Source organism: Cebidichthys violaceus, unplaced genomic scaffold, assembly GCF_023349555.1.
Source record: "Cebidichthys violaceus isolate CVI_PGR_0920_01 unplaced genomic scaffold, fCebVio1.0.p SCAF_24, whole genome shotgun sequence".
Lineage (NCBI taxonomy): Eukaryota > Metazoa > Chordata > Actinopteri > Perciformes > Stichaeidae > Cebidichthys > Cebidichthys violaceus.
In genome coordinates, this window is record NW_027176417.1 from 5,966,280 (window position 1) to 5,979,206 (window position 12,927).

Genomic DNA, 12,927 nt, shown 5'->3' on the forward strand with positions numbered 1-12,927 from the left:
GACTTGTGCTCTCGCAGCACTGTCCCTCCCTCCCTCCTCCTCCTCCTCCTCCTCCTCCTCCTCCTCCTCCTCCTCCTCCTCCTCCTCCTCTCTCCCTCTCTCTCTCTCTCTCTCTCTCTCTCTCTCTCTCTTCTCTCTCTCTCTCTCTCTCTCTTTGTGACACCAACTCTCCCCTCGCCCTCTCCCTTTTTACACTCCCCTCTCCCCGTGTTCCGCTCTCACTCAGTCGAGCGGGCGAACAGGAGGCAGCAGGCAGCTGCCGAGGAGCGAGCTGGGAGGCGACTCCAGCCTCCTCTCCGGCAAATAGAGCCTCCTGTACAATGGAAACTAAACGGTTGAGTAGCAGAAGGGATGGAGGGCAGAGCTGCCGGGGCAGGTAGGTCCTGCAGCTTCCAACCTCATGTGCTTTTTATTTTTTTGTTCTGATTTCATCTTCATATTTCTTGCTTATTGTTTAGTTCTGCTTTTTTCGACATTGTCCTTTGTGTCATATTGATTTTTCTGCCTGAGGTGAGCGCATTTTGCATTCTTGTTAATCCATGAGAAAAAAAAAAAATCCTTTTCTGCTTCTTGTATACCATTGCATGGCAGCGAGTGTTTCGGCCGTGAGATCCGGCGCCGTCGGTGGCCGCGCGTTGGCTTCGGCGAGGCTGAGCTGCCCAAATCCCCTCGCCCCGGCTTGCCAACGCTGCCTCTGCTTTTCATTAGGAGAATAATTAGCCGAGATCAGCCAATAAGAGGCTTCGCTTCCGCATTGTTCTCCAGCCAAGCTCGTCCTCTCTCTCTCTCTCTCTCTCTCTCTCTCTCTCTCTCTCGCTCTCGCTCTCTCTCGCTCCCCCTGTTTGTTCTGCAGGTGTTGTCTGCAAATGGACTTTTAATGAGTCTGGCAGACTTTTTTTTTTTTTTTTGGAGTTATTCTCCTCTCATAGGGCTCCATAGATTAAAACTGCTAGACTTGCATGTTAGTTTTTCGGTGTTTATTGTTCCACCCCTAATTGCCTCGATTGATATTCCCCTGGAAGCTGTCCTGTGGGAAAGGTAATGGATTACCCTACGTGCTCTGCTGTGGATTTCATTTATTAATGCCGGCTGACGGCGCATCTTTCCTCCCCGCCGCCTCATGCGACCGCCGAGGCAGAGCGAGAGGCGCAATTAGAGGCTCATTTGTGCCTGTTGATGTTTTTTCGGCTAATTCATTAGAGGCAGTTCCTTAAAAACCCGACGCTCGCCTCGGTCGCCCCGGAAATTGAGGCAAGCGGCGTGTGAAAGCGATATAATTTCATAAGCTTTTACACTAATCGTTTTTTCAGGTCCAATTACACAGATCCCCAGTCAGTGCTCGCCTTGCTTCGCAATTAGCAGGAATGGCTCGAAAAAATGGGAGATTAGTCACTCAGTTTAGCAAACGCCGAAATCAATTCCATCGCAGCGTCACGAGTGCAAAGCGGCGTTAGCGAGCCAATTAACGGTTTATTGATGTCTGATTTTTATCAGTTTGCGTCCTGCGCTTCGTCGATTCCACTCCAAACACACCTCCTCCTCCTCCTCCTCCTCGTCGGTGTGGTTTTGGGAGTTGGCAATTAATTGCGTCGCCGTAAAAAAAAAAACCACGCGTGGCAGCACCCGCTGTGTTTGCCTGTGTTTTTTTAAATGTACAATTCCAGAACTCAGCCGAAGTTTGAGCGGTATTTGTTTCCTGGTGGCAGGTGAGGTGACACCGAGCTGCAGCCCTTCAGCCACGGCATCACCTTTTGTATTCGAGTCGCTGCTTTTGTTTCCCCCCGATGCTCCCGTTTAAGTATTCTACATCTCTGCAGACAATATCACAGCTGTTTGGCGCTCCCGCTGTCCCCTTTTTTTTTGTGACGCTCGCAGTAACAACAAAAAAAGCTCATCGGCAGCAGTAAAGCGTGATGATGATTATTTTTTATTTTTTTAAGGCGCCATCTGCAGCTGCATACGCAGCGAGCCACTTCTCACTTAGAAATCAACGGCAGATTTGCTTCTTGATCCTTCAGAGGCTCTAGAAAGGTGACCCCCCCCCCCTCTCCTCCCTCCCTCGTGCCAGGGATGGAGTAGCAGATAGAGGGAGGGATTGAGGGTCCTCGACTCCAGTTGAGCCGTGTTTTTAGCTCTGGATAAGAGCGCCGATCCACGCAGGGCAGAACGGAGCGGAGGCGTCGGAGGGAAAGGTCAGCTCTTTAGAGAGAGAGAGAGAGAGATGTGTAGGGGGGGAAGCAAAATAAGTGTGTTGGAGAGTGTGTGTGTGTGTGTGTGTGTGTGTGTGTGTGTGTGTGTGTGTGTGTGTGTGTGTGTGCCAGTGGGCTTTACAGTGATTGAAAAATTAGCTCGCCATTGAGTGCAATCGTCCGTGAGAGCCGTCCGTTAGGAACCCGCTGTATGATTAACTCGGCTCAGTTGTCAGCCGCCCTCATGACCCCCATTGTGTGTGTGTGGGTTGGTTTTTTTTTTTTTTTTTTTGAGAATTGGTTTCCATCAAGAATATGCACGCAGCAGAGACTGTGCGTTGTCAATCGAATCGTGTTGTTTTTTTTATTGTCTTCCTTTTGATTTGTGCGACATTTATTTCTGTGTATTCTGCATTGCTCCTCGTCTAATTGAGCGTATCTGGGTTTTGACACATTCATGCGTTTGTGCTGGGTATTGCGTGCAGGTGTGATGCATCTGTGTGTGTGTGTGTGTGTGTGTGTGAGAGAGAGAGACAGAGAGAGAGAGCGAGGAGAGGCTGAGAGAGAGAGAGAGAGAGAGAGAGAGAGAGGTTGCATGGCGATAAAAGGTGGTGTTAAGGGGCGGTGCGACTCTAAAAGACACCCCAAGGAGCCTTTTTTAAGGTTGCTGCGCTCTGCGGCGACTGCAATACCAATGAACCACTCCCTGTTCAGCCACAGCACAGAGCTGGAGGATGCACCGGTTCACATGCTGAGCGCGTGTGTGTGTGTGTGTGTGTGTGTGTGTGTGTGTGTGTGTGTGTGTGTGTGTGTGTGTGTGTGTGTGTGTGTGTGTGTGTGTGCATCCTAAGGTGTGTTTGAAGCTGCTGAGTACCAATCAAACGTAAATGTTTCCCTGCGTCTGTCAGTTTTGCAGTACATGGCATTCACAAGACAAGTCTCCTACACACACACACACACACACACACACACACACACACACACACAGAGGCTCAGTGTGAAGTCCTGAAGCCCGCTCAGTAGCTCCGGTCATAAAACCTGGAGTGCCGACGGCCGGGACTCGCGCTGTCGGAACAACTTTTTCACTCTGCGTGCGTTTATAGCTGCATGACCAGCACCGGATCACAGGGCTGACCCCCCCCCCCCCCCATTTTTTTTCAGACATTCAGCCGCCGCTTTTATTCGCGGCGGCTCGATGAGGGTACATGAGGGTAACGGTAAGAGGGGGGAAGAGATGGAGGCTGTCTAGAGAGCCCCAACGCGCTAAATTACCGCCTACAAACGGCGTGTCCTGGGTTGTGTACTCGCCAGATGTGAGTAATTATAGAAATGACATCAACATTGATGGATGAGTCCTGCCTCGGGCCTCGCACTCGTCCGTCTGCCAACGCCAGGGAGACGCAACATACCCCCCCCCCCCCCCATCTCTCTCTCAAAATTTGCTGAAATGCCAAACGGCAGTCGTGGAGCTCTTACCATTAGCGGTTGTTTAGGTCACTCGTAGCGTTCGTGGTCGGTCAGGGCCGTTAAAAAGCACCAAATGGCGCCACGTCGCTCCCACCCCAACGCCGTCTTCAGTTGTGCCCGCAGGCTGAGAGGGGAGATTATAAAGCGAGCAGGGGTTCCACTTGACCTTTTTTGGCTGGTGGGGGGTAGTGGGGGGGGGGTGGGGGGGGGGGGGGGGTCTCACCAAGACGGTGAGCGGTGCCACTCTGGCACCCAGCGGTGCCAAGGCCCCGGCTGCTGCTCCCAACACGGAGCCGGAGGAGGATCAATCATCTATTATCGTCTATTAATCGTTTATTTTGTTTTCTTCTCTCGTGAAAGAATGATCGCTGTCACTTCCACTCAGTGAGGCCTACAGCTTGTTATTTAAACGCCGGTATCGGGTCGGTACTCGGCAACGGCCGATACCTAAATATCGGTATCGGGACCTAAACGGTCAGATCGTTGCCTCTCTACAGTAAACCAGTTTGGGGTTTTGGACTGCTAGTCAAACAAACTGATGTTGATCATCCTTATTTGACAACTGGGACCCGATAAAGTCCAACAATAACTTCCCATTTTCACAATGCAGAGGAGGAACGTGGTTAATTAAGGAAACGATTCAACAGAAGGGGAAACGTGCAGTGAAAAAAAATATTTTGCAGCCCTGTTGTTGTTGTTGTTGTTGTTGTTGTTGTTGTTGGCGGTTTCAGATGTCCGGTGCCACCAAATGGAGGATTTTTGAGCTGAGAAATGCTATCTTCCCCCCGCCGCTCCCTGAATTCCTAATGCTCAAAGTTTTGTTTTTTTTCACGAGGCTAGCGGGGGGGGGGGGGGGGCCTCCCTCCTCCCGTTGCCTCAGCCGCACTCCCGTGTCTGCGCTCATCAATTATTCATGGCGCACAGACACGCACAGTCCCAGAAATACACACTCCCAACTTTTTATCTTTGCTCCGACGCACAGATGTCTCAAAGAGTTGCTGACGTCCGGAGCCCCCGCTGTCAGTCCCCCGCGACCTCTCCGACCCGGCTAACCCCCCCGTCCCTCTCTCGCCCACAGGTCAGCAGGGGTCATGAGGGCGTCGGAGGCCCCGGTTGACGTTCAGAGCAGCTGAAGCAGACATGGGCAGAGAAGTCTCAAATGGCACCGGCAGGCTCAGCCCCATCGACCTCACCAGCAGCATCCTCCTTCGCCGCGACCACCACTGGCTACGCAACAAGTACGTCACCCTCTTTGCTTCCGTTTGTCGAGAATAGGCGGAGTGAGCGTGATCTCTTCCGGGGATCGTAATGTTCCAGAAGTCAGAATATAGTGCAAATTGTAACCGGGTTTCCAAAAGAAAACACAAATGAATGAGCTGCTGTTCATGTGAGTGTTAGAAGTAACAGCTGGCGGCACTGATTCTCCTGCCAGGCGCCGTTAAACCACCGCAGAAGATGATGATGTAATTAAAAGAGCGCAACACCAACCGCCAATGGAAACCATTGTTGTCCTATGAAAAAAAAAATCATGTTTTTACCAAATGTGTGTTTAATATGTCAAATATGATGACATAAACGAGCCACGTGAACATGTTTATTTCACGTTATTCACAAGACTCACCAGCTGTTGCTTCCATTGAAACATGAAGAATACAAACTGCGTTATTTCCTGTCACCTGATCTTTTTCCCAAAAAAGCACATTGAGCCTTTTTCCCCCACCAGTAGTACGGTGTTATCAATAAAATAGTCGATTTTTAGCCATTTTCAGCCTTAAGACCAACATAGTAACGCCAAGTACAGAGATATACAGTACAGCGATAACGTGTTTCTCAAATAAACGCGCTATAAACGGAGAAAACGTTGTTAATGGCAGCCGAGCGTTACATTTCAAACTCGACACGCGACCGTTTACAGTGACGTTTGTGTTGGTGCGGTTAACCTGGAGAGCAGAAATCCATTCAGATCGAGCAAACCGAGTTAGAAGTTTCCCTCCTGCTACATTATCGCAGCATGAAAGCATTGAATATTCCATAATATGACATTACAATATTAAGGGAGCCTTAAAAATATGGTGATGTCCGTTTTTCCGTCTCCATCATAAGAGACCAATTTGCGGCTCCTTTTTTCAAAATTCCCAGCCGTTCCCTTAATGCAACACTGAGGATCAAATGATGATCTAGATTACTCATGCAGCCAAAAACATCAGGGATTCTGAACAGGCACGCGGCGCAATTACCTCCGCCGCGAGGGACGAGGCGGCGAAGTCGGATCGCATCAAAGTCTGGAGCCAAATTTAGTCCGGCGCTCCGGTCCCGTGATGAAATAATGTGCGTTGGAAGAATGAATGATTCGGTGAGGGAGAAAACGACGATCCGTCACAAGGCCCGGCTCTTGGAAAGAAAGAAAATATATATATATAAATATATAAATATAAATATATATATATATATATATATATATATATATATATATATATATATATATATATATATATATATATATATCTGTCCCAAAATTGCAAATCTTCACTCGAGAGACTTCACTCATCAAAATGTCAGCGCCAGACACTAAATATTCAAAGGCAGCGCGCAGCACTCTGGAGTATTAAGCTGTTTTTCCTCTCCGAATGTAAAAATAATGTAAAGCAGCAGCAGCCGGCGTTGCTTTTTGTCAAACCCTCTGACAGGTCATTGAGATTCAACATCTGACTCTCCCGGTGCCCAGCTGCGTTTCGGCTAACCTCTCAGCCTCGCGCGGCATTGGGTTAGCGGCGGAGGAGCTCCGGAGAGCGGCGGGCGGCGGCCCACAAGTCAATTACTCCCACGTAGAGGGAAATCTGGAAACCTCAGCTCCTTTTGCGACGGAGGTAAACGATCGCGTCTCGGCCGAAACCCCGCTTTGCCGCTCGCCGATCAAATCGGGGGAAAATGGCCTCCGATCACTGCAAAAAGCGGGCCGAGGCCCTCCTCGCTAAATTGGTGAGGGGCCGGAAGCGCAGAGCAGGCGCTGTCGTGTGCGTTTCCAGTTTTGATGTGAATTTCGACGAGCCCGTTTGTAATTAACCTATTAATCATAGCTCTCATGTAGCAGATGTCGGGCCCTCCCTCCGCGTGTCTGCGCTGCTGGGGGCCCCGGCTGCATAATGAGGGCACATCGGCAGGACGCGCTCGCACCACGACTTCAACACACGGAGGTCACGGCACTGCACAATTGTTTCACGCAGCGGGCCATAGGTGCAAAGCCGCTAATGTTAATGAGTTCTTTTATTTTGAAAAATCCTTTTTTTTTTTTTTTTACACGGCCAAATGAACCTCCCCATGTTTTATGCTCAACGTTTGAACCAAAGTCATTAAACCAACCAACATCTGTGTGTAATCTTGAGTGCAATGTGCAGAACGTGGACCTTTCACCTGCGGGTCTTCCAGCCTTTACATACTGCGTGTTGGTAATTCACGTTTTTGGACTATTGCACCCAAAAAATGTAATTAGAAACATTGCCTTTGCGACTTCACGGCAATGCAAACTTGCATACATACTTTAATAATATACCTTTTGAATAGTTCAAAATGATTTAGGCTCTAACACATTTTTGCTGATGATAAATCACATATTTGTTTATATCACGGAAAGGATTTTGTTACCAAATTAAGTTTAATACTTAAATCAAACCTTTTTATGTGGTTTAGTAGGACTGCACTGCCTCATAAGGTCTTTACACAGAGCGCCAAAAAGAGACATCAAGTTGCATGGAACAGAGGCTACGTAGTCCGAACAGACCAGATTCACTCCTTCCGTTCTTACCTTTCACAATAAAAGTCCTAGACTTGTAATATCTGCAGGCAAGTTTCTTGTCCCGTCATATCCATGTGTTGTGGGTTCAACAAATTTCAAACTTAATTTTTCCAATTGTTAGTGCTCCAAAAAAAAAAAAATGGTCGGGGGCGGTTGAGTGCAACACTCGACCCTCCCCACCTCCCTTCCGACACTTCCAAACATCGATGTCAAAGGTTTTATTTTGGGTGGAGGCCCGATGCTGCAACCCGAAACTGTCTCACTGGACACAACTCCCCCCCGCTGTGTCTTGTCCAATCACGTCCATTGTCTGCGGCCGAGCAGCTGCAGAGCTGTGAGACCGACAGAAAGGAGTGACTGATGATCACAGGCTGTGTGGATGACACAAACCGCCCCCCTCCTCTCTCCTCCTCCTCCTCCTCCTCCTCCTCCTCCTCCTCCCTACCCTGCCGGCAAATTCATAGACCTTCCTCTCGGCGCACATCGAGTTTCCCCGTCGGTGAAGATCGTTAGTCGCACCTGTGTTTTCCACCGCAACTCTAAATGGCCGCTATGAAATCATTAGTCGGGCGGCTCCGTGGGAAATTAACGCGTGTCATTCCGTTATTACCGCTGCAGCGTTGTGGCTCGCTCTTTCAAAATAAAACCTGCGAGGAAAAATGATACGGAGCGCGCCGCGGATGAAGAGACGGTGTTTTGCTGTGGGCCTCATTTAATGATGCAGCTTGAACAAGTAAGTTTGATTTATTACTTTATGGAAGAATAGCTTATTTCATGTCAAGTTTATTGTCTATTTCTACTTATATAAACCTTAATATCATTGTAATACCTCATATATAGACTATACTTTTAATGTAGGCCTGTGTTATTGTATTTATTGATTATTCCTACTGTACATTATGCTCAGAAGTTGCTGACAAACTGTTTCTCTTACACCGTGTAGAAAAGAAGGGTGAGGACAGTGACTGGAGGATTCCACAGCCGTTGGACACGCCCAGGATTCTCAGTGTTATAGTGTTTTATGTACAAAGCGATTTAGTGGTTACGTTGTCTTATTTGTGTAAAAATAAAATACTGCATCTGGTGAAAAAGGTGTATTGTGTCGGTATATGCATTCAAGTCTTATCTTAGAAAGTAAAGGAAAGTAACTATTTTCGTCTGGTTTTAGTCGATGCAAACTGTTTAAACGTTTTGTCATCTTCTTGTAATCTCTCAAAGAAAACGTCCTCCCGTCTCTTTCAGGTTCTCCGCATTCGCCAGCATCTCCCAGTAAGACTTTGCAATGAGAATGTCCGACACGGCCGACACTGAAACGATGAAGGTTTCCGAAGCCGCCGACGCGGCGCCGCCCCCGAAGGACAACGCCACCAACTCTGAGGTCGCCGACCAGATCCAGAGCGGCAGAGACGAACACGGCAGCAACAACAACAAGAGGGACGCACAGGTAAAGAACTGAGTGAGGCTGATGTTCACGCTGACCGGGAGAGACAATCGAACCTTCACTTCATGTCGTCAAAGTGCTCAGACAGACTTCTTCTTTTCTTTTTCTTAACCCGTCACATAGTCGTCTATTCAGGGAGGTTAGAGGAGCAGGAGTGATTTTCACTCTTTCCTCCACACTCCTCTCCATGAAAACTGCCCCGGGGATCTGCTGTCACCCGAGGCAGATTTCCTCGGCAGCTTCGGCTATTATAATAATATTATATTATTCCCCCGAAAAGCATCATCTGCACGGACTGAAAATAATAATGCGGGAGGGGGGGGGGGGGGGGGGGGTGGGGGGCTTGACTCGTGAAGGTTGGCCGCTACTGAAACCCGAATGTGGTGAAGAGCATTTGCTCATGGAAACCGGTGAATCTCATTTATCCTCCAGGGGAGACGGTAAAGCGGCGGATCTACCGGGGGGGGATTCAGGGCACCTGAGATCACTTTAAAATAAACTGCTAATTAATTAGGTCTCTTTGTCATTGAGGCGAATGTGCTTTGGGACCGTGGGAAAATTGACTTTTTAATTTGCCTTTTGAAAGGGAAAAGGGTTTTCCCTCAGTGGCGGCGAAAACGAGGCACAATGCCTCCCGAGTGAGGAAATCCAGGAAAAAGGGGAGAAGGATTTTGTCTTTTGGCCGCTGCCTAAAAATAGGATTCAGGCCAATCTGACCCTCGTGGTTGGAAGGGAGAAATCAGAGCGAGGGAGACGGGCAGGCAGATAATCTGGAGCTCAAATCCTGGCTTATCTACCGACTTCCTGCGTCTACGTTACCCCCTCCAGCGAGGAACAGAATGACAGCAACGTGGGGGGGGGGGGGGGGAGATGGGGCGAGAGGACGAGGGATCAAGGAGTGGAGGAAGGTGAGAAAGCGCGAGGGACGCGGTATTGGGGAATGAAGAGGGAGGAAGAATGAAGCATGAAGGTGGAAGTCATTTTAAAGGCGCATCCATCCAGAGCAGAAAGGGAGCTTAAATTTACACTACGATACGTTTGTTGGATGAAATGACACCTATTGGAAATATAAAGTTGACTTCGTAAGCAATAAAACGCACCATTGCTCAATTCAATACACTCGGGCGTTTTGCTGCTGCAGCCTTGCTTGGTCTGGTATGACCAGTAGATTAAAGGTGCTAATAATAGCAGATATTACTGTTTAACTGACTATACCGAGCTTTATGACACCCGTGCAGCTGCAACGCTACAATTTGGCCTAATGATGTCGTCTTTGAGAGGAACAATGTGACATTTTTGTTCAAAACACACCTGGAGCTGCTCCGCGAAGCTCCGGCCAGCTGCCGATTAGCTTAGCTTAGCATAAAGCCTGGGTGTGGAGAGTGGATGCAGCTAGCGGTTGAAATGAGGTGAAACTTTACACCAAGCAAGCTGCTCTTTTCCTCAGTTCTAACCCCCTAAAGCAAAAGCTCTGTGCTCGTGTTTTTTTCGTGACCTCTTCAAATGTAGAGCTCTTCTTCTACTCCTTTTCCCTCAAAACTCGCCCCCCTCCCCCCCCCCCCCCCCGCGGTCACACGGGGACACGCCGCAGAGACACGGCGATGCTCCTGACCGTCGCGTCGGTGTAAGGGCACCGATTAAATGCCTGAAACGCTGAGAAATAGAGGAGGTAAGAAACGGGGGGAGGGTGGGGGGAGAGGCGGTAGGTGTAAACATGGGAAAGCATTCCGACAGAGACTGGGTGACTTTGCCACCATCTGCCTCCAGCTCTCCAGCTCCTGTCCTCTGCGGCAGAACAGGTGGCTGGTGGCCGGCCTACTTCTGCTGACTTCAGCCCTTTCCTTCCCCCCCCCCATTCCTTTATCTTCTGCCGGCATTGTTCGTTTCCCCACCGGCCCCACGCCGCTCAATTAGCCGGTGTAGCGGTGCGCTCACAGTCCCAGCCCTCCTCCCTCCTTTTCCCTCTCCTCCATCCATATTACCTGCTATAGAAAAAAGGGGCGCGGCAGGTCACGGGCGCTGGCGATGTGGGGGTGGGGGGGGGCAGCGGGCCCATTTTTCGAGGTGTTATTTGGCCCTCAAGCTCAGTGCGGGAGGGGAGGGGTTGTCCTTTCTGATTTCAGAGGACAGGTGGGAAGGAGAGGTGTGTGTGTGTGTGTGTGTGTGTGTGTGTGTGTGTGTGTGTGTGTGTGTGTGTGTGTGTGTGTGTGTGTGTGTGTGTTGGGATTAGGAAGCAGAGGACTGGGCTCAGTTACAATTTTGCCTGAAATGGCTCCTGCCAGGTCTCGCCCTCCGCTCCGTCATGTGCGCCACTGAGAGACCTTCTGTTTGTGTGTACACACACACACACACACACACACACACTCAGAGCCACCGGCGCGTGAAGCGCAGAGGCACCGAGCTGTCTCGCACGCTGCGGTGGCGGCCGGTCTCTCTCTCTCTCTCTCCTCTCTCTCTCTCTCTCTCTCTCTCTCTCTCTCTCTCTCTCTCTCTCTCTCTCTCTCTCTCTCTCTCTCTGCGTCTCACCTCCAGCGCCGGGGTCTGATTCACGTGACGGCTAAATGGAGCCGGGAGCGCCGCATAAACTGACTCGAATCGCTCGCATCCACATGTCTGGCTTTTGTTTTCTGCAGTGTGTGTGTGTGTGTGTGTGTGTGTGTGTGTGTGTGTGTGTGTGTGTGTGTGTGAGAGAGAGAGAGATATGGGGTGCCACAGTGCAGCCGCTTTGGTAGCATATGCTCTGCAAAATTAATTTTCGCAGATCAATGGGAGCACAATAGAAACACACGTTATTTGTCTTTTTTGGTTTTTGCTGCCTTGGTATAAATTTGTTTAGCTCTTTTTCTTTTACAGAGCGAGTAGCGCACGCATGCACAAAATGTAGGCCGGTCATATTTAATTCAAACTTCTCCGCTTTCTCAAAGTAACACTCCTGTTTGCCCGAACCGAGCTTCAGTAGTTTGTTTGATTTCTCCTCCTGTGTGCCCCCCCCCCCCCCCCCCCCCCCCCTCCATGGACAGCCCGTGAAGTACTCTAAGGTACGGTACGCTCCGACATGTGCATGTTGTGCAAGGATGCTCCATCCCGTGGAATGTGCACTTTGGATTGCGTTGTGTGCTGGAAGTTGTAAAAAAACGAGCTGAGATGCCATTACATGACTGATAGTGGAGGCTGTGGTGTGAATCGTGACAAAAACGTTTGAAATGGACGTGTCCCGTGTGCTTGCTTGCATCGCTTGTTGGGGGAGGGGGGGGGGGGGAACGACACACGACACGGCTTGGGTTTATGTGAAAGTGCTTACTCCATTTTTTTTTATATATATATATTCAGGATAGTTGTGATCAAGTTATCTGCAGCCAGCTGGTCTACAATCATTTCAGCCGTCAGTCACTCGGGGAACAGATTTTTGTCAGCTAAACTGTGAAATGTTGAAACTGTATCAATTGCCTGCAAGAATCGATCGTGCTCGCTGGCTGTCACTGTGCTGATATTGATTCAATTGTGTGTGGTGCGGGCGTGTGTGTGCATGGTTTTAACTGTGCCCACTTACCTGCACCCCCCCCCCTCCCCCCTTAGTCCAACCCCAGGCTAAAGCTCGTGCGGAGCCTGGCGGTGTGTGAAGAGTCCTTTCCTTGCCCTATCCCTGAGCCTTCAGCAGCACCTCAGGTAACCGCCTCCGAACGACCGGGAGTGTATTTGATACCGGCACATCCCTAACTCGCATGCAACCACATCCGGAGCAGAACTCATCCCGGTCATCTCACCAAACCCCCGGTGTTCCGCCCACGACCCCAAGCTACAAGCCCACACTCTGAAGCGCTGACCCGGGATCAGCCCTCGATTACAGCGGCTGGACCTCCGATGCTTGATTAGCAGCCTTTCGTCTGACAGCTGTGATTAAATACCCGTCGCTCGATGAAAACGTCACATCGGCGAAGTGCAGAGCGCCGACAGCGAGCCGGCCGCCAGTTTTGCTAAATCAACTCTTCTTTTATATGTTTTTTTTTTTTTCTCTCTCTGAGGAACTTTCTCCATTA

The 12,927-nt window shown here is 49.7% G+C and overlaps 1 protein-coding gene across 1 annotated transcript in view; it reads left to right on the forward strand.

Moving 5' to 3' along the window:
* The first annotated feature begins 209 nt into the window (after nt 1-209).
* The window catches only part of r3hdm1 (R3H domain containing 1), a 33,648-nt gene continuing 20,930 nt past the window's right edge, over nt 210-12,927 (forward strand). The window contains 5 exon segments of the mRNA XM_068719421.1: nt 210-376; nt 4,735-4,894; nt 8,692-8,893; nt 11,911-11,928; nt 12,467-12,556. Of these exon segments, the coding sequence (XP_068575522.1) occupies nt 8,732-8,893; nt 11,911-11,928; nt 12,467-12,556 (270 nt within the window). The 5' untranslated portion in view covers nt 210-376; nt 4,735-4,894; nt 8,692-8,731.